Source organism: Cyanistes caeruleus, chromosome 4 (genome assembly GCF_971803275.1).
Source record: "Cyanistes caeruleus chromosome 4, bCyaCae1.hap1.1, whole genome shotgun sequence".
Classification (NCBI taxonomy): Eukaryota; Metazoa; Chordata; class Aves; order Passeriformes; family Paridae; genus Cyanistes; species Cyanistes caeruleus.
The window spans coordinates 59524927-59550953 of NC_141704.1; the positions used below are offsets into that span (position 1 = coordinate 59524927).

At 40.1% G+C, this 26027-nt stretch overlaps 1 protein-coding gene across 13 annotated transcripts in view; it reads right to left on the minus strand.

The window, feature by feature from the left end:
* The window catches only part of ITPR2 (inositol 1,4,5-trisphosphate receptor type 2), a 259828-nt gene that overhangs the window by 145695 nt on the left and 88106 nt on the right, over positions 1-26027 (minus strand). For all 13 annotated transcript variants that reach the window (XM_086885021.1, XM_086885019.1, XM_086885012.1 and 10 more), the window contains 11 exons: positions 25470-25628; positions 24387-24559; positions 22120-22239; positions 21833-22018; positions 21022-21273; positions 20028-20172; positions 18946-19096; positions 5116-5309; positions 2676-2808; positions 1696-1753; positions 24-189 (listed from right to left, as the gene is read on the minus strand). In XM_086885021.1, the coding sequence (XP_086741147.1) occupies positions 24-189; positions 1696-1753; positions 2676-2808; positions 5116-5309; positions 18946-19096; positions 20028-20172; positions 21022-21273; positions 21833-22018; positions 22120-22239; positions 24387-24559; positions 25470-25628 (1737 nt within the window). The remainder of the gene's footprint in view (positions 1-23; positions 190-1695; positions 1754-2675; positions 2809-5115; positions 5310-18945; positions 19097-20027; positions 20173-21021; positions 21274-21832; positions 22019-22119; positions 22240-24386; positions 24560-25469; positions 25629-26027) is intronic.

Here is a 26027-nt window from a genome sequence, read left to right on the forward strand (position 1 = left end):
GATAACAGTGAGCCCATCCATACCTGTTTGAATGCTTGCAGAACTTCTGCTCTCTGGCTGAAGTGCTTGAACAGCAGGTGCAGAGCCCCTGAGAGCAACGGGGGGTAGTCGTGCATGATGAGGTGAATGAGGACCCGTAAAAAAGTTCTGCCCCCTTCATCATCAAGCTGAACTGCATTCTTCTCCTTTCTGCAATAGAAAGGGGGAAAAAAGGGTCAAATAAAGTAAAGTGAATAAGAAAAAATAACAGCTCTTGAGATAAATATCCCTCTAGACACAATCTTCACTCAACAGAGTTCTTAAAATCAAATCAAATATGTGGAAGGAAGGAAATTATAAATATGACTTTAACATATTTTATAAGGACTTCTATCCTACAGTTATTGCAGCAATCTTGTAGCAGAATGGACACTATGGGGCAGAAGTATCTACACACAGAAATGTGCCAAACACTGTGATTAAAATCCATATTGTAAAAGCATTCATTTATGTTATGGATAAGTTGAGCCAGGCTCATCCCCAATCCAAATTAAACTGCATTTCATCAGAGATTAATTTGACCCTTTCCTTTTCAGCTGCTATTAAAATTTCATTTAAGAAAAAAATAAGATCAAAAATAGCAAGAATTGCCAAAAGCATCATATTTCTGGAATCATATTCATAATGTGGAATGGCAGAAAGCAGATTTACACTTAACATATCAAAGCAGAAAGAATGTTTCCAAGAAACCATTCGGTCTCGCTGTTCATTTTAAAGATGCAGATGCCAAGGGCTGTGTCTTGTTTTACGTTTTGGGAGTTCAGAAGAGGCCTGAAGGCATTGCTTGTGCTGGTAAAGATTGAGGATGCATGAGGGACTCAGAGAAAAGATCATAGTGCCCACATTGCAGATCCTTCTCCTTAACTTCAAGAAAAACTTTAAAGTCTATGGCCTTATCTAAATGGAATTAATTTTTACTGGTATTATTATAATTATACCCATAAAATTAAACCAATATAGTGATAATGGTAATAACTCTCCAGTGTGAGTGTTTTCCATGGGTTATTTTTTTCTGTTCACAGTGTAGCTGAAACCCCTTCCAAAACTCTGCAAGCATAAATTGTGATCTACAGGCCTCTGGTGGACCAGGAGATCATGGCAAGTGGTCCACGCCTGATCTGAGGAGTCACGGGAGAGATTTCTGTTGACACAGTTTTCCCAAGGAGTTTGAACACCAAGTGCAGGGACAACAGGTAGCAGGAGAAGTACTAAGAGTTAACAGCAAGCTGTTGATCCAGGCAATTTGGAGCTGTAGCCATAAGACACACCAGAAGAAGAGTTGTTTTTCAGCACCCATGTGAGGCAGTATAAGACAAATAGAAAATTAGTGTGATTTAGCCCAATACACCTGTACACCATTCCCCTGCTGCCTTTGGGAAAATGACAAAAGCTTTCTACCAGTTCTGTTACAACTAAGAAGGTGGTCATAGCCAATCCCACAGCCATCCAGCTGGGCTGTTTGCCTGATTGAAATCCAAGTCTTTCCTGGCACATTTCTCTTCAGGTACGGCTTATGCAATTAACAAGTAAGAAGGCAAAGGAAGAGAAAGGGCTATAAAAATAGGCACAGAATAAACAGATATTGGCCATGAGAAACACTGATGTGAACAAAAAAATAAATAAATATACAAAGAGGTAAAACTTCAGAGAATATACCTGCCAGCAAACATGGTTTCAGCCTGAGCTGCAATTTCATCTATGTCGGGAACAATTGCTGGGAAAAAATCAGAAGAAAAGATTTAAATGAAATAAATTAAAAACAACAACAACAAAAAAACCAAACCAAAAAACCAGCCAATGATCATTATTTAATCTGCACAACAAAATGGAATTCTGCTCCTCTTTAGAGCAGATGGTATCAAGTAAAGATCTAACTATTCATTCCCCAACTACACAAAATTTGCTTTCTGCAAGAGTAGCAGAGAACAAACAGGATATGGGACAGACCTAAATTGTGGATTGCTATCCCTGAGGAAGAGCAATGTAGTGATGAACCAAAGCCACATGGTGCTAGGAGCTGTACTAGCCACCATCAGTGCCCCACAAATGACACAGATTGTCAAACTTTTACTTTGTTTCTTACATGAGCCAGCCCCAACAAAGAATATACATGAACTTTTGAATATTTATCATTAACCCAGTTATTTACCACATCATCATTTTGCTTTAGAATTGCTTTAATATAACTTATTACTTAAGACTTTAGTACCCCTGTATTATACATATGCCCACCTCCACCTAGAGCAATTCTCTTCTGCTTGCAGGTGTTCACATAGACCTTTTGAGCACTTTTGTGTGCATGGGAAAGCTCCCTGTAAAGCCAAATCATTCCTGTACCACATTCACCTTACTTAAACCTGTCCTCATCTGTCCCCAACCACTGACCATTTGCTGCCATGCAGTGTTTCGGGAAGAGCACAAATAAAAGAACAAAATATCATGGTGGGGAAAAAGGAATCACTTTTTTGTTAGAGGACAGGGCAGCAAAACAAAATTTGTGGAATTCCTTAAAATTTTAATTTTTTTACAAGCTTTTCAATGTGCAGCAGCCTGTGTTTTTCTGCTGCAGAGGAGCTCAGTGTTTGCAATTGCCTACTGAGAATTGCTTTGCATTGAAAGGAAATAGCAAGGTTTACCTGAGGCAGTCCCTGGCGTGTCAGGGGGGGATGATGTAGAGCAGTCAATGTTTTCAGTGTTTTCCCCAAACTCTCTCTTATAGATAGACAGCATGTAGGATATTCTGTAGTCCAGTCTAACACTGAGAATAAACTACAAGAAAAAAAAAAAGAAGTGAATTAATTTAAGTCTACTATGAAAAACCAATCCATTACATTCACCAGTTTTCTGTGATTCCTTTCTTTACCGTGCCCATCCTGAGACATGGTGAACTCTGCCCTATGGATTGCTGAGTACCCCTGGGTGTGTCCAAGGGCTCCAACATGCTGCCTTGCCCTCACTACCTGCAAGCCAGGTCAGAACCTTCAAACCCTCGCTGACATCAATTATTTCACATTTCAGCTGGACTTCCAATGTCCCATAAAGTGGAATAAAGAGCATGCAAAACAGGCTCAAGGCTCACCCTCTTGGATGCCTGAAAAATGCCTTTTTGTTCCTCAGCTGTGAAACTGGAAATTTATACAGGAAAAATCCTAATTCAGACCTGGAAGTGCTGCTTTTATATTGGAATAGTGAGGAAAACAACTAGGCTGGAAGTATTAGTATCAAATGAAGGGCTGACACTTATACACATGGATGCTTCTTACCCACAGGAAATGCAAGCACATGATCAAACACCTTTAAGATCATTTACATATTTTACAATCAGTGGAGATGAAAGACATATGCTGGGTTTCCAAGGCTGAGGTGACAGGTGATCTGAAAGGTGACTTAGCAAATGGTGGCAACCTGTTTCTTTGATCTACAGCTAAAGCCAAACATGCTTTCCCAGACCCACTGTAATAGGATTTGTCTATTTCGGTTCCATAATTAAGTTGCCTCAGAATTGTACAAGCAAGATTTTTAAAAATAAAAATTTCCCAAGTCCATGCATAGTTGACTAAGTCTATCAGACCATCTGTTGAATTCTGGCTGAGGGCAGAATAGAAATCATAAGTTAAAAAGTCTTTACTTAAAGCAATAACAAGATATACTAAGAATTAAATTTCTATGAATTGAAATATTTCTGAGAATAGAACAGCTTTAATCAACATTGTACTTGCTATGCATGTTAGTATAATGAATCTAAAATATTTTTACTCACCTTTGAGACTAAAAACACAGTAATGAAAGGTAACATGATTTAAATTAATCCTTCTTCATTGCATTTTAAATAAAACTGATTTATTTTGTATTTTGTGTGGGCTAGGATCATATATATGCACATTTACTGGGATTCAACCAGCATATGACAACCTGTTTATCTGAAGTAATCTGACCACGTGACTAATCCTTAATTAACAAACCACAGATTAAGCAGAAAATTAGGATTAAGTGCTCTTCAATCCTGAGTGCTCTTGCAATGTATGGGCTATGAAAAAGGAAAGGATGAGACAAAATGTGATTCCCTCAAGGAATGCACAGGACAAGGTCCTGGAATCATCCTCCTAGGCATCGACCAGTAAAGCAGGACAGTATGGGGAGAAATTCAGTCATGAAAACAAGGAAAATGAAAAGCAAAACATGTGAATGATGTTGTTTAGGTCATAAAATTTCATAACACTCTGTCTTTCACTAAAAGTCTTGAAGTAAAGGAGGCCTGGAATCACAGAATGCCGTATTGAGTGTAGTCTAACAATTGATAGCCTTTCAGATGACAAGTAATTACAGTCATCTAAATAATTTAAGAGCAGTCAGGACAAATGGGGAATCCTTCAAAAGTGACATTGGTACCAACAAATCCAGAGAATTTATAGAAAACACTGAAACATTCTTTAGGGCCTAAGCACTGCAGAAACCAGGATTTGATACACAGAGCAAGCGTGTGCCACTTCACTTATTAACAGCACAAAGTGCAAACTGCATCTCAGGAGGCAGGCTGGTGTCACACAGCTTGTCAGGTCAGCAGGGAGAAAATCATAGCAGCCCACAGTCTGCTCTCAGCCCAGCAGTGGAAACCTGAAATGCATTAAATGCACCACCAAAGTGCACAGCCTCACACAGCTTCAGTGGTGCCGGGGCCAATTCTGCCCTTCATCCAACTACTGCAACAAAGGGGTCAAATGCTTAAATCAAGCAACCACGCCAGTGTTAAATGAGTGTGAAAGAAATGGAAACAGACACACTGTCTTCAGGAAACACTGGTGAGGCAGATTAGAGGACAAGTTCTGTCATTGCACAGTTACAGTGAAAGTTTCTGCAGCATCCTGTGCCTTCAAAAGTGAATCTGGTACAACTTCAAGGGTGAGGACCATAACTGTACAGTTGTTCACACAGAGGACTATCCTTCTTCATAGCAAGGAGTTACTTCTACAATGAGCAGCTCAGTGAATAGTAAGAATGTAGGTGACAGAACTGGCCACTATGTGAGTAAAGAACCATGAAATGACTGCTGTGTAATATGCCACTCCTTATCATTACCTGCAAAATCTCAATGATTTTCAATTTGGTGTCCATTACAATCACATCTTCACTGTCTGCAGTGCTGGCTTGCTTGCTTGGGTGAATGCCTGGCTGGATGTCAGGGGTACTGATGGGAAATACAGACCCTCTGCTCAGCACCATTTGGGTCATCATCTCTCCTACTCCATGGATGGTCCTCATGACGTTGTTCCCTGGGCATTAAACAAAAAGAGACATTTCCTAGGACTAAAGCACATCAACAACGCTGTGTATCACACACACACCCGTGTTGTCAAACCCCTTTCCAGTCTCAAGAGGAATACTGAAAAAGAAGCCCTCAGCTCCTGAGTTCATTCAAATTACCCAATTAGGCAAAAATTTTCTACGCTGATTTTCCAAGATATCGTTTCTTACAGGTCAAGAGATGGTAAATACCCAAAATATTTCCAGAGTTCTGTTAACAGGATCAACAAATGATAAAAAGTAGAACTAAAGAAATTTCACTCATTCCTTTGCCTGAAGGTGTATTATCCACATCTAAAATAATTTCTTAAAGAGATTTGTTTAACCTGTTTTTAAGGCTATTTGCAAAGTGAGTGCTGCATATCCAGTATTATAGAGCATTTCTATGCAAGCAATTCCAGTACCTGACTATGTTTACCATTATAAAACTTTTATTGGTATTTTATTAATACCATCTATTGCTGCAATTTGGAGACACATGGGAGGAGTTTTATATGTCACACTGAAAGAGAGTAAAGAGATGAGGTTGTTGAGGTAGTCTGATCTTTGTGTGGTTCAGATGACAGGCCACAACCCAAACCCAACTGACACATCCCCCTTCAAAAAAAAAGTCCTAGGAGAATGCCAGGCTTGAAGGTTGTCCTGAAGGACAAACCAGTATCTGTAATCACAGTGCCTTTTATAAGTTATTCATGAGGGAAAAAATTATTTTACACTTACGTGGTAAAATCCTTATCCAGGTTGCAATGGTATACTGCAAAATCTACCAAGAAATATCATCAGTTCCCACAGATTATACTGGTCTTTACAATGAATTTTGATGGGAAAAGCATCTCAGTGAACCAGTGACTTTCTTGAAAAGGTGGGACAAGAAAGTGTGAGAATCTCATGCTACCTACCTACATGAATTAATTTCCTTTCTTGCAAGGCAGATAGGAATGAATGGAGGAAAGGAAAGGAATTACAGCATCTCTTCACAGGAAGAGTGCCAAGATCTAGGCTACACTAAAATCAAAGAAAAGAGTGAAGGAAGTGTAGCTTTGTTGAAAGAAGCCTGAATAGTTCTTGTCTGTCCTTTAGTACACTTTAATCACCATGCCATGGCCAAGCTTTACTCACACTGAAGAAACCCTCTTCCCATATAATCTTCTGTAAAAAGCCAAGGCTGGATTTTATTTTTTTTTGGCAAAATCCTCCTCTTATTCCTGTCTTTCTTCAATCCATATAACTCAACTACAATGTGTATGGAAAGAGAATGCCTTTAGCCCTGACTTTAAAAGGGAAACACACAATGAGTGTGCTTTTTCAAAAGCAATGAGGCAGATTAATGTCAGGTTTGAAGTCCCATTTAGCATCTGGTCTGGTGTGCAATCACTCTGAATGGGTCTTCTGAAAATAACACTTCAAGTCCCTACGAAACAGAGAGGGGAAAATGTACTTCTGATTTTGCATGGTGTTAGGGAAAAAAACCGAGAAGTTAAATTATGGGCTGGATCCTCACATTAGGCAGGCACAGAAAGTTCTAACTGCTTGCACAGGCATAAAGCAAATAAAATCATCACAAATACCCTTCATGACACAAAATTAAAATGATGTGTTTTCCTTTCAAATCAAGTAAAACAGTGTGGGAATAACATGGGATGGATATGTCTCCCCAACTCCTTTCTCCCAGTGTGCTAAACAAGTATTTGTATAGACCACCACTCAGTGCACCTCTGCAAAGCTACAGTACTATGTGGAGGACCTTCAACCCTTAAAGTACCTTCAGTTAAACCAACATTTTGTGACTTCTTTATCTTCAAACCATGAAATAAATGAAATCCATTTCATGCTGTCCTTAATGCTGACTGATACACCCTGTAACAACAACAGCCCTGTACAACAAGACCTGTAACTTGGGCAGCTGCATCATGACCTGCAATACCCCTGCCATATACCTCAGATGAGAAATTATCATCATCTCTCACAACATTGTTTCAAAATCCCTTTTGCTCAGTTGTGCAGAGGGAAATATAAATAGAGGGCATTCGGAAAACTCAGGAATCCTTTAAAAACAAACTTCAGACAGTGGAGTTAAGGATAAGGAAACCACTCAGGTCTAAGACAAGATCCAGAAGATATTCTTGTCAAAAACAAGATACAACTGCAGTTTGTCCCAAATGAGGAAGAAGAATTCCACTTCATCTTGAAAAGTTCCTGCTCACCCTTCAAGACTGAAATTTACTTGGTGTAAAGCTAACAAAAAAAGTTAGCTAGCATCTTTTGGACAAGATATCAGACATCTTGGGTGGACCTCAAGTTCCTGGAGAAAGCAAGCTGAGATTTTGCCCAGACCATATCTTGCTTATTTCTCAGCTATTACTGGGGTACTGCACAGGCATGGCAGGAAATGGGATTTAACTCCTTCTGTGAAAAAGTTAATAGTTACTGTCTCTGCATTTCAGGACAACTTCCATAAATAAGTAGACCACCTTTTGCACCTCTAGGAAGGACAGTTAGAGGCCTGCAATAGCAAAGACTCTGAGGTACTCAGCTCATGTGATACTGAAGCCTAGAAAAGTATCTAGGAAATAAAAAGAAATGAGGTGACTGCTGTCCTTTCCTGTTACCCACAGAACACCAGTGGTCAAAGGTGGCACAAGCCAGTGAGAGGCAGCTGTGTAGCTGCTTCCCAATGGCATCAGTAATAAGGATAAACCCTCTGTCCACAGCATTCCTTCACTATTGACCTTAATGCAACTGATCACAAAAGATAGAGGCGGGAAAGTAAAGGAGGATTAAGGCAGTCCTTATTATCCCTGCCATTTCAAATAGTATTTCATTAATGCATAGGAAAGGATTTTAGTAAGATAAAAGTCTACTTAATCCAGTTCAGTATTTACAGCTGGAATAGGTAGTGATTCAATACTGCATTAGTTCTGTCAATAACAGCAAGGAGACAAGGTGTGACAAGGTGTCATCTTGGAAAACTTTTTAACCAACTGCCTGATGCTGACTATAATTTTCAATTAATTCAGAGCAGGCTTGAAGAGAACATTCCCAGAGTTAAAATGCTGCAGCAACTGCAGCAATTAAGTGTTTCTTTTCAGGAAAGGTATTTCACCAACTATGTTTTGCAGGGTGCTGATGAAATGCAGCCCTCTCCATGGAGCAAACAGCAGTCAAGCAGCACATTCATGAATGGCAGTGAAGCAGCTGATGTGTCTCAACACTGAGAGGAGCTGCTCTACTTTGTGAAAGAAGCCATGGAGATCCTTCAGGTTCATAAAGAGTGGGCAGCAGCTTCTCCTCCAAAAGATCCCCCAGTAATCAGCACTGGTGATGCTCAGCATTGTCTGTCCAGCCTTGGAAGCCTGGATCACGTTAAGCATGGATTTATATCTATCAGTCACAAGCACGAGGGGCCAGCAGCAGTCTTGCTTGAACACGGTTATCTCAGCAGGGAAGGGTGTGCTTCCCTGAGGTAAGGCATGCAGGAGGGTTACTGCAGCTTAAAAAGGGACTGGCTCTCTGTCAGCTAAGCCTGCAACAATGCAAGACAAAATACACTAGCTCAATAAAAGAGATTTAAGTTCTTAGTACATGTGCACACAATGACTAAAACAAGGGAGCTCTGATCTTAGTCACATCTCCAAAGTGCTTCCTGAATACCAATGACCAAGGAAAAATTAACTTACTGCCTCAGCTAGTTAAATGAGATAAATCAGGAGAAAGAGCAAGTAGATGTGAACCCTGATTACTTTTATGTGCACTTTGCTAGATATAAGTGAAGAGAAGCCTGAGCTGTGCCTCCATATGGTACTGCCACCCTTAGTCTGTTGACCTCATCTTTGGCTGTTTTCTTTGAGGTCAAAGTACTAACATTTATATATGGCTGTGAAGCATGGCAGGGAGAGAACAGTCTTTGCAATGTTGTGAGGTGCTAATGTGTGCAATCAACCACTTTTCTCAGCACCAAACTGCTGCGGAAGTGCTCAGAATTGTGACTGACCAACAGAGGAAAAGAACGCAAGGAAATCTCCTTGAATCTTTATCCAGTTTTCCCTTCCTCTCTGTTCCTCCCTCTGCCAAGACAAGTCAGATGCCAAAAGCCTTCCATAAGCAGTGGACCCATCAGAAATGTCTCCTATTGAATATACAGTCTCAACAAGATTAGTCAATGGAAAAGTGAATTCACTATGCACAAGTGGTAATTTAAAGGAGCTGCAGATTGACAGACACGGAAAGAAGAGGAAAGAAGAGAATGCTTGTCATGTTTTGAATAGACAACTGTGTATCTCCTTTTCATTACTTTTTATTACAGTGATCACAACTTCCTAATGAGTATCAGTTTCTGTCACAAAACTGTAGCACATAATCTCATACAATTTGGCACGATTGACAACACAGCGGCCTCTCTGAGAAGAAAGGCTTTTCAGAGGAGTCAATTATGGAAAAAAATAACAACCACCCAAGTAATCGAAACAGTGGATAATTTGACACTTCATTTTCTACATAAACATATTTTCTTGATAAGTCATTTACTGGTTGCAAAAATTCTAAATGCAGAATATAAAAGTAAACAACAATCTGCTATGCAATACAGTATGGATGATAAGTGACAAAATACCATATTCAGTAAGAAGAACAACTGTCAAAGGCAGCTGGCAATTTGTGCCTTTTCTTCCAATTGTTCCCAGCCCATTCCTATGGAGCATCCTCAGTTTGCTCTCCAGGACCCACAGAATTTTGGATATTTCACACACAGTGCAGAGAACCATGTAGAAGCTGAGGGTTAATAGTCAGTGGAAACCACAAAGGCTGGCAGATCCCCTTAGAGCCAGCAGTCCTCTGCTCCACAGAAATCCCCAAGATGCCACGGAACAAACATGCAGCCTTGTTTATTTTAAAATTACCTATAGGCACTTGATCTGGTCCCTAGTTACCATGGAGGGACAGAGCTTGCTCTTACTGTCATTTCTGTTCAGTCTTCCTCAACACAGGGAGATGAAAGAAGGATTCCTAGGACTCAGTTTTGAAAACTGCTCAGCTATTTTTAGCTTGGACAGTTTCCCACAGTGCTCATCTCCCTACACAGAAATGTTAAAAGTGCCCATATTTTCAAAAGGATTTCAATACCCAGCAGCTTTCATTAGGGACTGGACCAGCTGGATGCTCAATGCTTCTGGAAACTAAGTATCTAAATGGGAGCTACCACATAGAATCATAGACTGGTTTGGGTTGGAAGGGACCTCAAAGACCACCCACTTCCAAGCCCTTGCCATGGAAAGGGACACCTTCCACCAGGTTGCTCAGAGCCCCATCCAGCTTTGCCCTGGACAATTCCAGGGATGGGGCAGCTTCTCTGGGCAACCTGTGCCAGGACCTCACAAATCTCACAGGGAACAATTTCTTCCTAATATCCAATCTAAACCTGCTCTCTGTCAGTGTGAAGCCATTCTCCTTGTCCTGTCACTTCATGCCCTTGGAGTAAATAGTCCCTCTCCATCTTTCTTGTAGGTTCCCTTCAGGTACTGAAAGGTCTGATCAGATCTTCAGGAAATCTGTTAAGGAACAGAAAAGACAAATATATGTGCATTCATTACCCCAACAACCTCCATTAATCTGCCCATAAAAATCAAATATATTATTCAATCTTGCTTGCAAAAAAAAAAAAAAAAAAGAGGAGACAGAAGGAAGAAATCAAAGGCTTTACAAAAATATGACAATTCTCACATTGTCTTTGTAGTTATTAAGTCGTAGAAACAACTCTCTGATGTCATCAAACCTGAACATGCTTTTGATTAGGACACTGACACTTCAGCCAAAACCAGCACAGAGGACCTTGTCTCAACCCATATATGTCAGTGCAGGAGTGTTCAACCAGGTTTTAAGGCAGTATTCACAACAGCAAAACTCCAAATATCTTTGGCTTTGAGGATTTCAGTGAGATTTATACTATCACTCCACCAAAAGCTTTCCAAAGAAAGCTTCGGTGCCATCTTAAAGCATACAACACCACCAGTCCTTGGGGATCCTCTGTCAGGGAACCATGTGTGCAGCAATGGCTAAATACCAAGGGCAAGATTAAGAATACAATGGCAGCTTTAGCTCTAAATTTCTTTGCTGATTTGGCTACATTGCTTCATGCAATTTAATTTTCCTGCATGAAAAGTTACAGCCATTTTAAGGACATATAATAACAACACTTCACCGCCTAAAGGAACACATTTTATTTCAAACTCTTTAGAGCTATATATTTGCCAGAAGCATTAAAGCCTTACAGCTCTGTTTCTGAAAGAGGTATTAATTTTTACAGGTTTTCTACAGAATTTGTTCATAAAAACTTCAGAACCTACCATAAACAAGCTAAGAATCACACTTTATGTCTTCATTAACAATTTTTCATCGCTCAGTAACTAGCTGACTTCAGGTAAGGATTACAGAAAATCTAATGCCTGGCATTAAGGACACATGGTATCACTTCCATTTTCGTAGTCCTCAGAAGTAATGAGGCAAAACAAATGAAAAAACTTACAATATGTCATGCCCTTGAATGAATCTGGCCACTGCAGCCTCCACTTCACCCCAACATATCCACAAACACTCCCTTTTTAATATACAAACTCTCAGCTGCCCAGCCATGCAGAAAGGTCCACCAAACTTCACCTTCTCCTGACATTCTGCAAGTTCTGGGGTTATTGCCTATCTCCAAAACCACAAAGCAGTGTCAAGATGCCACAGACATTAGTCCAAGGAAAAAATACATACATCAGCATACTGGCCTTGATGGTAAAAAGCACTGTGGGAATCAAGCCTCTTAGCTGAGTTAAATCTGTAAGACAGATATCGATTCCTAGAAGAGCAATGGTCTCTAGAATCCCATTAATGCACGGGTCTTATAATGAGAGAAAGAGTAAGGAGGAAAGAGAAATGGTTCATGCCACAGAATTAAGCTCTCAGCCTGATCTCCCCTTTGGTCTAGCAATACTCTATGCTGAACAACAGTTTCTCCTCTGTAGGTATCTGTGACTAACACAGTTAACTTTCCTTTTTTGTCTTATAACCTTTCTTTTCTTGTAAACTGCTGGTATAAATTATTGCTCCATTCTGCCAGGCAGCCACTGCCTCATTAGCCCTGCTAATCAAAGTATGCCTCAAAGAAGATACTGCAAATTGTTAACTAGACAAAAGTGCAGGTAACAAACCCAGATGCAGGGCTGGGAAATAGTAGAGCAATTTCTAATAGTCTTGGATGAAATCTGTGGATGACACAGAGGACCCATAGGAACCACAGAAAAGGTAGGTGCAGCCTCATTCTCAACCCTCAGTGGTCTCACTGGTGTTTCCAGTCACTGTGTACCTTTACTTGCAGCCAAAAGGGCTGGAAGAAAACATGAGCTAACTGGAGTTGGAGCTGAGGAGGCTCCTGGGCTGTGTTACAGGGCCAGAAGTCTGGAAAAGAGTCCCCTGACACAGAGAAACACAAGCACTCCTTTGCAGAGAGAAGGCAGCAGACCTCACCAGTGCTGGAGACTCCAGGAGAAGGTGAGGCCTCCTCAGTCCTGCCCCCTGGCAGGATGGAATCTTGTGTCCCTTCGGTGTGCAGGAGGAACATACCACCAAGATACAGACCCAGGCACAATATGAAGCAGCTGGGATATCTGACCACCAGTTTGAACAGCTAAAGAGGCATCTCCTTAGGCAGTTTGGGCAACACATTTAATATGAGAATCACAGAGGTGAGAGCAATTTAAGATTATTATAGGCAGTTTTTAAAACCTGTTTTTTCAAAAAGACTGAGCAATGGAAACCAAAAGACTCCCCCTGATGTCAGTGGACACTGGCTCAGGAAAACTGTAGAGCTCCTGAGGGACACTCTGCAGATAACCCAGGTTTGTACCACTGAGGGCCCTTTCAGCTGGTGCCCAGCACTTTGGACTGCATCCCAAGACATATGGAGCTCAAACAAGGATGTGTTTCCTGGCATGTCATCATTCTCATTCCCAAACTACAGTAACTGAACAACACTGAGCTGCATGGCAAATGTGTAGCTTACCTGCTGCTACTACCATGTTGCTTCCTCTTTCAGACCTAACATATGCTGTAGTTGCACGGTTTGACTAAAATCAGCTATTTGAAAGAGCAAATAGCACCTAGAGAAAGATGTGCATTTTAATTCACAGAGAATAAATTAGCAGTATTGGACAAGGCAGATTGGCTCCTTACTCTGGAATGATACAGCAGGGTGCACTTACTAGGAAAGCAATGTCTTTACCTTTTAATTAAAACTGCAAGAGATTATAATGCTCTTGAAAGGTGCCAGAATGACAGCACCACTAAATGAAATCCTCATTTTTCTCCTTAAGAAAAAAGAAGAAGTCTCTTTAGGATACAGGTAATATATTTTGGATAACCCATATATTTTTTTAGAATCTGAAAGGGGAAAAAAAAACCAAACAGAAAACAGCTTCAAATATCCGCAAAAGTAAATCAAAGACAAGACACACTGACTGAAAAAGAAGTTGGCTGCAAGATTTTCAAGTCAATTCATTTTTAGGGTGCAATCTAGATAAGAAGCATTTCCAAAAATATACATGCTTACTTTTTAAAGGATCTTGCCTCATAAATGTTTCTTAGCCAGCTTTCTCCAATCTGTCTCATGAAATAAGGTCACACATGAAAACTACATGCACATTAAATTTAATTCTGGTTAAAATATCTGACAGTGGCATTAAAATTAAGCTTTCTAAAGGAAGTTAGACTTAACATTTACAATAATGTAAGGATCAACAGGACAAGGGGGAATGGCTTCATACTGACAAGAGTTAAGTTTAGGCTGGATATCAGGAAGAAATTGTTCCCTGTGAGGATGGTGAGGCCCTGGCACAGGTTGCCCAGAGAAGCTGTGGCTGCCCCAACCCTGGCAGTGTCCAAGGCCAGGCTGGATGGGGCTCTGAGCAAGCTGGGGTAGTGGAAGGTGTCCTTGCCCATGGCAGTGAGTTTGAATGAGATGATCTTCAAGGTCCCTTCCAACGCAAGCCATGCTATGATTCTGTGTTTTTAGAATCTTTGCCAAACCAAGACAGAGAAACCCACAGAAAACATCAAGGACTACCCCAGCCACCAAGGTGGCCCCAAATTTAAGCAAGGGAGAGAAAAGGATTTCTTTAGGTAAAAGGTCAATTAAGTCTTCATGCAACTTCCACTAAGCCTAAAAATACATCCCATTTTGCAGATTTGCCTCAACAGTTCAACACTTGTCATATATAATTCCTTACTTAACAAGTAGTTTTACTGAAGTAAGTGGGTGTACTGAAGAAATAAATATTAAACAGGGAACAAGACTCAAGACTGCTGGTTGAAAATTTGGTTCTTTTAATTCTGAAGTGCATACCTCCAGGAAAGCCTTCCATATTCTTCCACCCATCATTAATACATTCCCTAAAATCCTGACTACAGTTTTCACAATGTGGATTGGTCAAACCAGTCAGGAATCCAGCTCACCGGTTTCTGACAATTTTACATTACCAGAATCAGATTGGAAACTTTTGTTACTAGTGACCTGGAACAAGTCAATGGAAAGACAGCATAACCTACCTGTCCCCAGATTTATTCAGCACTGATTTTCCCATAGAAATCAGTACATTTTAAGAAAAATAAAATCTAAAATCTGTCACTTAAAATACATAGATACTGACTAAAATTCTTAACTTCTACAGAGATGCTGCTTTCTGTCTACTACAGCTGTAGCACAGGAATTACATGATTTATCCATTTGAGCAAACCTCTTTTCAAGACATTTTTCTTAGAACAGCATAACTATTGACAAAATCTTGTTGTTAAATATGGATTTACTATCAATCTATGCAAATTTACACTTAAATCGTGCTGAAAATTAAAATATGCAGAACCTAAGCTGGTATTCAGTAGCACTTTTTCTACAAGAGATTTACAGGATCATGCCCCTAAATGCTTGATAAAATTTAAACATATTTGTTTATACCAATAAACTGTCAGTCTCAGACATCATGACTGGCTTCCAGTGTTTGTCAAAACTCGAAATTAGAGCTACACTTCAAAGCCCTAAGCTCAAGGAATGAAATACATGTTCTTACTGGATTAAAGCTTATGCCTAGACATTTGTGATCCCCCCGGAAGCTTTAAAAAACAACCAACCAACCAACCAACATGAAAACCCAAAGCAAGCCCCCCCCAACTTCTATAAACTCCAAAATTAATAATTTACTCCCATACATTCACAGTATATACACAAAAATCACAACAGAAACAATAATTTATTTTTGTTTGTTTGTTTGTTTAAAGAACATCAATGTAATGATTCTTGCAACTCAGGGAAGCTATATTTTCTTTAAAAAGGAGTTATGTTAACCTGCACATCCCTAGGGTAATAATGTGTTGGAGGGACACCTATCTGCAATATTCTGCAAAGGCTTGGTATGACTGTTACAAGTATTGGACCTGCCAGAGAGGATGCTGCAGTCTGGAGGGATGTGGGAGAGTGGACTCTGACCTCCTCTAAAGGCAAGAACTCACCCTCACCCCCACCTGACTGGAGAGAGGGCTCCCACCACCCTGAAAGAGGGCAGGGAGCAATCCATCTCTCTGTATTTTATGGAAGTTATGAATAAGAAAACGCTTACTGGAAAAAATTGACAGACCATTCAGATTTTAGAAAATGCCATCACATTTTACAAAACTTAAAAAAGCCTAGATTGAGATAATTTCTACTTTAATCCTTTTTAACAGCCTAAGAGACCAGTATTGTAAATTAAAAGAGAGACTGAAAGGCCCAGACACGTAACTAATAAAACCACTAACATATTCTAAGCAACACAGTTTCATAAGAGAGACTATCTATGTAAAAAGGGAAGGAACCCTTGTGTGTACAACCTTACAATTACTAAAAAATGGAAAACCAATGTATACATCCACCTGCATGGTGAACAGTCCTTACTCTCAGAGTGAGGGGAGATCTAGAAAAAATTCCCAAGACCAATTTCTACGCCTGCCTGTTCATTTCTCAGGATCCCTAGTGGATCCTGGACAAGATGGATCCAGACTCCACAGGACCTAGGGAAAACCTGTGATTCTGGACTCACCCTCAGGATCATCTACAGCCCAACACATGAAGAGGAACAGAAGCTCCAGCCCAGCACCACCCCTCAGTGGTGCAACGTGCAACTAAAGTGATGCTGGTTGATTCTTGTGTGGTTCTCCCTAATAAAAAGTGATCCCCTGTTTTGCTCGAGTCATGTGATTTTCAGTCATGAAATATGTCCTTTGAACACAAAGTCGTATGAGCTGGGTGCTCAAAAACAGTGAATAGGAGTTATTAAACTGCTTAAACTTCATCCTTGTGACACATGCATCTTTATAGCTCATGAGTAGACAAGTTTGTACCTCCAGGGAAAGCAGGAGGAAAGGCAAGATGCTTGGACACAGCAGTTAAATATTCAGGATCATTCTGTCTCAAGTGCAAAGCGAATGCACACTTTATATAGTTTATAGCCTCTCAATCAGAGAGGAAAAGGGAGGTTGAAGAAAAGATCTTACCATCCAAAGACATCCTTTTATTTTACAAAGACTGTAGAAGGCCTCTCCAGGAAGTCTTACAGCTATTTCTACATAAAAACCACAGCAAAGTTTCAATGCCTGTTTTTAAGCCTAGACAGCACAGCTAATATCTCCAGACTTCTGTAAGATTGCAGACAGGACTGACAACAGTGGACCAGCAAAGAAAAAAATTTCTCCAAAGCTTTCTAGACATAGAGTTAGTAGAAAAGGGGGAAAACCCCACACAAACAAACTAACTCACAGGTAACTACCAAAATATACATAGATTGTCACATCCTGACCTGAACAGGTCAGAGTTTGAAAGGTAAACAGCCATGGAGACAGCTACAGCAGGAAATAAATTTAACTTGTACAAAGACAGAAGCTTATCCAAAAAAATCACACGTTTGTTCTGTGCCTTTTTTGCTGAAAGAACATGAGACAAAACCAGGTTTCTGACAAAAAGTTACCAACAAGGCTCCAGGACACAGTTGAGCATTCTAAAAAGGCTACTGAGCTTCCATTTGCATGGTGGTGCCATTTGCAGCATTCCTTCACTTTCATTTATTTCAAAGCAAATCATTGATTTGCATGGAATTGCTAAGGAAATTCATATAACTGAGAGCAGGTCTGTTTGCACTTAATGGGTGGCTCCTTCCTCGCTTACATAGCTTGAAAGGAAACCCTTCTACAGAAATAAAAGGGAATTAAGGACAAAACATGATTTTATGGGTAATGAATGTGAGTAAAAACACTGAACAAGATGTATAATCAGGATTAAAGGCTTGGGCAGAGAAAGAACTAAGCAGAAGAACCACATCTGCATGTCCCATGTTGCCAATATGCCAAGATTGTGTCTGGAGTCAAACTGTGTCCAGAGCCATTTAATAAGAGAGTCTGCAATGCAGTCTTTCAGGGACAAAAAAGGGAAACATAATTCCAAGTGTCTGGGCATACAGTCTTTTCTTTAGCGCTGAGGAGGGACTGCAGCCAGCTACAGCATGACATGGTGTGCACTGCATTGCAGGAAAGACTTCCAGAGGGTTTCAGAAAAGTCTGCTGGCAGTGATAGAGAGAAGATCAGGAGGAAAAAAAGCATATGACTTCTTGGTTCAGAGATGACAATGACAGTCCACACCTTTCCAGAGTGTGTGAGCCTCAAAGAAGAAAAAAAGTTTTGAGGAAAAGCACACTCCTGCAGGGCATCTGAGGGAGTGACTGAGCAAAATGATTAGAAAAACTCAAGGCTGGGAAAAGGCCTCCCAGAAAAAACACAAAATAATTGTTTCCAACAAGACAGCTCATCCATTTTGATGCCATGAGCCAGCTGGCTGGCAACACCAGCTACATATTAAAATAGAATTTGCTATCAGTCGGTCTTCTGGACACAGCCCACACAACTCTCACACCTCTCTTCCACTCACACAGGAAAACTAAACTGCTATATTTCAGCACCTTCCTGGCATGCTCATTCTTCAATGCAATTTTAAACGATGGTAGCAAAGGCAGTGGGACACACAGAATAGTCCTAGGGTTGTCAGAGAGGCATTGTGGTCTGGGTTCAAAAAGAATATTCTAAGCTGACAAACACAGGCAGAGGATTGCCTCCTCTGGACTTCCATTGGGTACTTCTGCAACTGTGGGCCCAGAAATATCTCATTTTCCCTTTCAGTGAAGTGCTAAGAACATTAGCAATGAGCTGTGCCACAGATGAGCCACCATAATCCCAGTGCCCAGACAAATGCTGCTTGGACTCCCTCAGGATGCTCAGAGCAAGGGGCACAAAGGTTTAGAACCAAAATTTGAAAGTTCCAAATAAGCAAAGGAGCAGCAACACCAATGCAGTACCCACAAGTCATATAGGATGCAACTCTGTTCAAAAAGGTTCCTTTTTAGCTGATCATCTTAATGTCCCCTGCAATGCATTCCTGTAGGTGGGCTGATGTGTGAATACAGAACCTTGAAAGAGTAATGAGATTTTCCATAAATTATTTCCAACTTAAAAAGCTAATTACCCACTGGAATAACAGTCTTTGCTGCTCATCTCACCTCCATCCTGAAATTTGCTCAGCCTTTCAAAGTATGATGATATGGGAACTTGAACAATATCTAGAATTGCCAGCAGCGTCCGGGTCAGTCTGAGAAGCTCACTAAAACTATAAAAGCCAAAGTATATGAGGTTTCGAGCCAGATGTACCACCTATGAGAAAAAGAAATTAAAAATGAAGGAAGTACTGACAGCCTTTGTGGTTTTCAGTTGCATTTCACACAGCAGCTTCCACAGAGATTCAGATCTTGAGTGCACTCAAACTAGCACAAGTCTTCCCACTGATTTTTGGAATAAGGTCAGTGACATTAAATGTTTGTCAGGATTAGACAAAGAAATTGGTCAGTCAGGTTACAGCAGACAGCAAAACCAAGGTGAGATTAAGAAAGGCTTGAAAGGATAAAATTGCATCTGCGAAAATACATAAGATCAAGAAGAAAGACTGGGAAATTACTTAAAGAGGCACCAGCTTTGTGGAAGATGGAAGTCAGAAGAAGAGCCAGAAGAGTAAGATGACTGTGATAAGTTTGCACAGAGGTGATTTCAGGTGACCAGAGGCAAAAGCAACAAAGAGAAGTAGGCTGAAGGAAGAACTATAAAAGCTGTAAGTATTTCCCCTTTATTCTTTTCTATTTGAACTTAGAAAATCTAGGCCTATATAAAGATTCTGTCAGGAATTTCCAACAATGTTTAAACCACAGGATTAGGTTATTCAGAGTGTTTGACTGAGTGGAATACCCTATACAGAAAACAGCACTTACTTATACTGTAGAATCCTTAAAGGTTATTTCACTAATGTAGAAAGAGCAGGAATTTTCACCATTCACCCCCCAGAAATCCCCTCTTCCTTCACTGAAATGCAACCACTTCAGGAGGAAGAAGGAAAGGTTGGAAAAACAAAGCAGACAAGAATATTATTTTCTGTGGTACCAGTCATCACCAAGAGCAATGGAATTAGGAACATGTGTTTCTTTAGGATATTTTACTCCATTTATTCTGCAACTGGCTTTAGTTTGAAAGAAGCAACATCAACTTATCTGAAATGAGGAATACTGCAAGCAGGATGCAGATAACTGAGAAGTACCTCAAATGTAAGTTTATTTTTCTCTTTGTCTCCAAATGGAAAGGGTTGATTCACAACTTCTTTCAAGTACTCTTCTACAAATTCCATTGTCAGTGCAAACTTTGTCTTCATTTCATTCCTTGAAGAGTCAGTGAACGAATCATACCTACAATACAGAGGACAGAAAGAAAGAAACTTCAGCACCTCTAATATCAGGATCAGCTGTCACTAAAGTAAAAACAAACTGATCCTGATCCTCTGAAATTACTCAGTTCAGCTCTTTGGAGATATGAAAGTGGATGCACAAACCTTCCCTCCAACAATAGCAGGAAGGCTTGAAGCAAACGAGAGGAACATAGACAGGATAATACCACTCTTGTGGCAGATAGAACTCATAAACCTTGCTGTGGTCATTAACAGAAACAACACTGCCTGCTGCACTGCTGTGCTTCTTCCTCTGTCTCTCCAGCCAGATCCTCCCTGGCTGGGAGCATCCCAGTTCTACTGCTCCATCAAATCAGTGGAGCCAGACAGGGTTTCCACTGAAATCAATGGTCCTTTCTCTAAAATTAAATTTAACACATGCTTAAGTACTTTACTAAGTGAAGACCAAAGCCTCTGTGAGCTGTTTCTGGTCAGCAGCTGTGTCTTAATTCTGGGTTCCCAGCTGTGGCTTTCTGTTGAACTTGAGTTATAAAACCAAGTTCCAGCCTAGCAAACCTGTCATGTGAGACACAATTGGATTACTTGGAGTGCAGCTGGTCTGAGGAAAGGCCATCCCATCTTCCCCAGCTTGTTTAATAAAAGAACATACTCAGAAATGAAATTTAAATATTTAGTGATTGAAAGCTGCCCATGGAAGTTTTCAAGAGTAACCATAATTAATAGTTCCATGCTCTGCAACAAAATGCCTTTTCACCCATATGATTTGTGGACATTGGACATGTACAACTGTGTTCTGAGACTAACCCTACAAAAAGCTTTTATACTTAAGTTTGAAACACTTTCAACTCACTCATGAATTGTAATCTTGGTAGGAATTTCAGTCCACAATCTGGCGTATTTGACAGGCACCACAGACTCCTGGGGATCTCTGTCCACATGCATGTGCAGCATCAGACGGCAAAAGGAAGCCCGCAGGTCATAGGGGAGGCTTTCATCAGACATACACCTGAGGATCAAGTCTACTGACAGCTGGGCAGAAATCTGGTTGATGGCAAGATACTGGCGGTCCAGGCACATTCTTGCAAAGAGGTTCAGTTGGTACCTTAAAAAAAAGGTAATAATGTGGTATTCAAGGAAATCACTTGGAAAGAACACACCTCAGAATCTCATGTTACAAGCCTGTTGTGAGCCTTTCTGATATAAATCCTAAAAAATAACAAGAGTGACTTTGTTAAGCAAGGGAGCAACTTGACATTAAAAACTATTTGTTCACTTGTTGTTTCAATTTCATAAAACATCATTCCATGATTCCATTTCTTCTCTAATCCTTGAGACACTCAGGACACTCTGTCCTCAGAATGTACCTTGCTTCTGGGGCAGCAAAACCTAAAATTAAAGCCCAATAAATAAAATGTTAGAGGGAAAATAAAAGAGACACACAGAGAGATGTGATGAGTAAAGGAAATTCTACATTTGCCTGGAATAGGCAGCAGAGACTGTGATGAGTCCCACAGGAAAAACTTGAAATGAACTTTTAATCTCAGTTTCTGGCATGACCTGGTTTCCTTTTTTTTTTGATATTGGCAAATGAACTGTATAAGAACAACACTGGGGGTCTTAATGGAGTTTACATTTTCTTCCCTTTGAATAAGCAGGTTTACCTGTAGTAGGTAAGAACCTCTAAATCAGCTTTTGTGCCCTCCTTTGCCTCCTGAGCCAGATGCCTGATGGCTTTGCCATGAGGCTCCTTGTTGCTGTCGATCCAGTAAAGCCACACTTCTTCTTCATCAATGTCATCCGAGATGATCGGGCATTCCAAGGGATTGTCCATTTGCGTTGAAACCAACCTGCAAACACAAACCATTCACAATGGAGCCACAAGCAAAGTGCTCGGAATTTAAGAGAGCAGACAACAAAAAGGTGGCATGTTCTGATTACAGATACTCACTTGGTCTGTATGAGAATGTCAGCATTCCCTGGGCTTAGCATAAACTTGCAGATGAGTTCCTGAGTTACTGGTATTGCTGTGGTGTTAGATACACACAGGTCTGACAGATAATCCAAGAATCTGCAGTCAAAAAAACACAGATGGAGCAGAACATGAGACTTAAACTACTACTGGGGAACAGAAGTAGAAGTTTCTAGCACTCAGCATTAGAGGATGGGTAGACTAGAGGGACTCTGTATCATGATATTTATCAACATATGATCTTTGCCAGTTCATACTCTTGCAACTCACAACACCTTCCACTAGATCAGGTTACTCCAAGCCCTGTCCAGCTTGGCCTTGAACACTGCCAGAGAATGCTGGGCTCCCAGAGAAGAGTGCAGATCTGTCAGGACCTGCAGATAGCACTGTGCATTTAAAGAGGTCATTCCATGTAAAGCAGAAAGAACAAAGCTTTGCAGGGAAATCAGTTTCCTCTGAATTTGTCTCTCAAATTTAGTTCTTCTGATGTTTAACAAGGTTCAGGCTGAGGCCTTCCTCAAAGCTGGGACATTCATTAGGTACGTGGGTTTGTCTCTTTTCAGGGATTCCAGTGTGTGCAGTAACAGGAATCCGTTCTGCAGCCTTTGACAGTGAAATATAAGAAGGGCCTCTTCCTTCTATGTAGTTTCCACTTTCTACAATATTCGTAGGAATTGAGTATCTCTGAGCCTACCACTCCTTTAGCAAATGTAGCTAAAACTGAGCAAGGTGCTCAAGAGCTGGTGGGGGAGAAGATGTGAGCAGGCGCACATGCACACACACACAGATCATATATTCCACTTCCTTAGAAACGCAGGTACAAACTCTGACCATCTGCTATTAGCCATCCAAGGATCCAACAGTTTGAACCTCTAGAACAGACCACAGTCATCACTAAAGTCTGGGAACTGTAGTGGGTGAGTACAGACAGCATTTTCAAGGTAGATTTAGGAAAAAGTCTACCCATAACTGAAATTAAGCTTTGTGACAACTGGTAATTAAAAGTGCATAGCAATCACAAAGATAAAATTAAGCAAACAGCACATAATTACATGGAATTCTGGGGAAGTCACCTGGTTGGAGCCAAAACTCAGGAAGGTTTTTAATTTTAGCTCATGTGTTTTAGAGCAGAATGCCACAATTCTCACTCACCCCAACACTCCTGAGAAAATCTACAAGACTCCACGAAAATCAGTATCAAAATCAAGTCTTTACTGTTCAGATTACACAATTCTGACAAGGGTCAATTTTGAAACATTTATTGCTCCTGAATTCTTCAAAGTGGATACAGAGCAATTGCATGATGTGCTTATGGCATAAATTCCATTACATCCTCCACCACAAGAAAACACAACGTGCAATTTTCAATAAACAAACCCTTCAGAGACAGAGCTGATCTTGTGATTTCCTCTTCATTTTGACCAAGCCCAGCCCAGCTGAGCATGGGAGAGGCAACGAGCTTACAGAGTGAGACAAACAGGCATATTGAAAATAACTGAGGCAGTGAAGCAGCAAGGCCCTGAGCAATATCCTTAATGGCTACCTGGAAAATGGTATTCACAATTACAGAAGACAATATTTGGCATTCAATATGTTCATTTCTTATATTTGTATTATTTTGCTAATTTTACAACTGAAAACCCAAAAATAAAGAGATTTTTCCATTTTAAAATAAAGAAATTAATTCCTTTTATATTCTGACCTGAAGCTTATAAAAAAAAAAAAAAAAATCAGCTGAGTGAAATTCAAGGCCAGAAATTTTAATTTGGAATAAAATCTGGTCTAGGACACAGGTTTATGGGATCTTCACTGTCCTAGGCCCCTTTCAGGTCTCACCTGGAATCAGAACCTGCAGGAAAACTGATATTAACAAAAGCTTAGAAAAATTGACATGTGTGTATAATTTACATCAGGATTAATAACAGGGGAACCAACACAAGTGGCAGTTTCACAGAGGAACTGCAGAGCTGGGAGAAATTAAACTTTCTCTTCATTTCTCTTTGCCCCAGTCAGAACTGAGACCAAATTTTCAAAGCTGTCCTGTAAAGTATAAGCCCTCTTTTCAGTAAGCTCTAGTTTTAAAACGTGGATATGGGTAAATTCCAAGAATTACACGTAGCTCTAATATTTTCTGTACAGGTGGGGTTTTTCTCTGCCAGGTCAAAACAGGGAGAAAGAGACATCAAAGCAATGAACAGCATGTAATTCACAGCTACTGGAAAAATGCTACATGGACCACTTCAAACCTTGGCTCTCGATTTCTCCTGAGTAAATTCACAAACGTCTCTATTTCTTTAGCCGTGATGTGTTTCTCTAGCAGTTTTCTGTTGTTGTGCAACAAAGCTGTGATGGTGTCTTCTGCCAGAATATCATAACCAATCTGGGACTGCATGACGCAGAAGTTCTTAGCAATATATTCCTAAAAAAAGGAAAAATTCCCATGATGACCTGCTGAGCAGTAATGTTTTCTGTTGTAGAACCAGAGGCATGCAGCTCAGATAACAATCAAAATAACGCTCAAAACTTTCCTCTCTGAACTGGCCTGAACAAAAGAACTTTTGAACAACTCAAATGTGTACCCTGAGAAACAGATTCTATATTAGGGATGACTAACTCTTCTTATTCTTTCATAAACCAAAAGAATGAATCCATGAAAATATATCCAAAATTTAAAATTCAAGAAATGGCAACATCTTTTCTTTTTTTTTCTTTTTTTTCTTTTTTAAAAAAACCCAAACAAAAAAAAACAAAACCTGAAAGGTTTTTATAATGTTTAAGAAGCTTTTTTCTTGAGTATTCCCTCCTCTTTTTCTCTCCCTTCAGGACAGAAATATTTTTGTGAAACACTGAAAAGCAAACAAAGAAGCCACACAGCAGTTCAGGCTTTTATCTCCAGTCCCTTCAGTCCATGGTCTGAAATACCTCTTGTTCACAGGAAGTCTCCAGCAGTGGGAAATCAGGCTATCTGATATAACAACCTCTGCTCTGACTCACTGCCATCCCTCTACAAACATTTAAGCAAGAGAAGCAGACAGCTTTACAGATTTCCCACTTCACAATCCAGGCTCCAAGAACATATTTTTAATAACAGAAAGCTCATGAATGAAGCAGTGAACCTCAGTCTCAGTCTGAGCCTGCAAATGTACAAAGTGAACTTGTGATATTCATTGTTGAACTTTCAAGTCACACACTACTAAGCTACACACACAAAAAAAAAAAGGCCTTTCCCCATTACCACAGAATCTCACTTGTAAGTGCAGAGAGCCATGTCAAACCCAGGACATATAATTATAGAAATCAGGAGGAAAATTATTCTCAATACCACTGACCTGGTTCTTCCTGTAGTCCTGTTGGGAGTGTCTTAGAACCCTGTAACATAATCTCAGCATGTATTTGTAGGGAGCATATCTCTGGTCACCCAGGTCTTCAAGTCTCAGCATTGACCCTTCACCTTTGTCCTTAAAAGGAGCTTTGAGGATGCCAAATATCTGTTCAAAATCAAAATCACTGAGAGTGCAAACCAGACCCAGATTTCTGCTGAACTTAGAACAGTCAATGGAAATGTCCTCTGACAGGATCAGCACAACAGCCTTGACTAAACACAAGTGTGGACATAATCTGAGACATCACAGCTTTATGCATTTGGGGTTAGCTTTACATTTCCCACCAACTTGATTGACATTGACTCTTTACTATCCCCAATTTTAAACAGTTTTAGTTACACATCTTAAATTTGGATAATTTAATGATGAAAAAGGAGGACAATGCTGCCTGCTATCCAGTTTCATCCTTTTCCCTTTTTATTAAATTTCTTTCCATTGACTTCTCAAAAAGGACATTAATTTTATTTACTTGCAAATTTGCCCTCATGCAAACAAAGTCAGAGC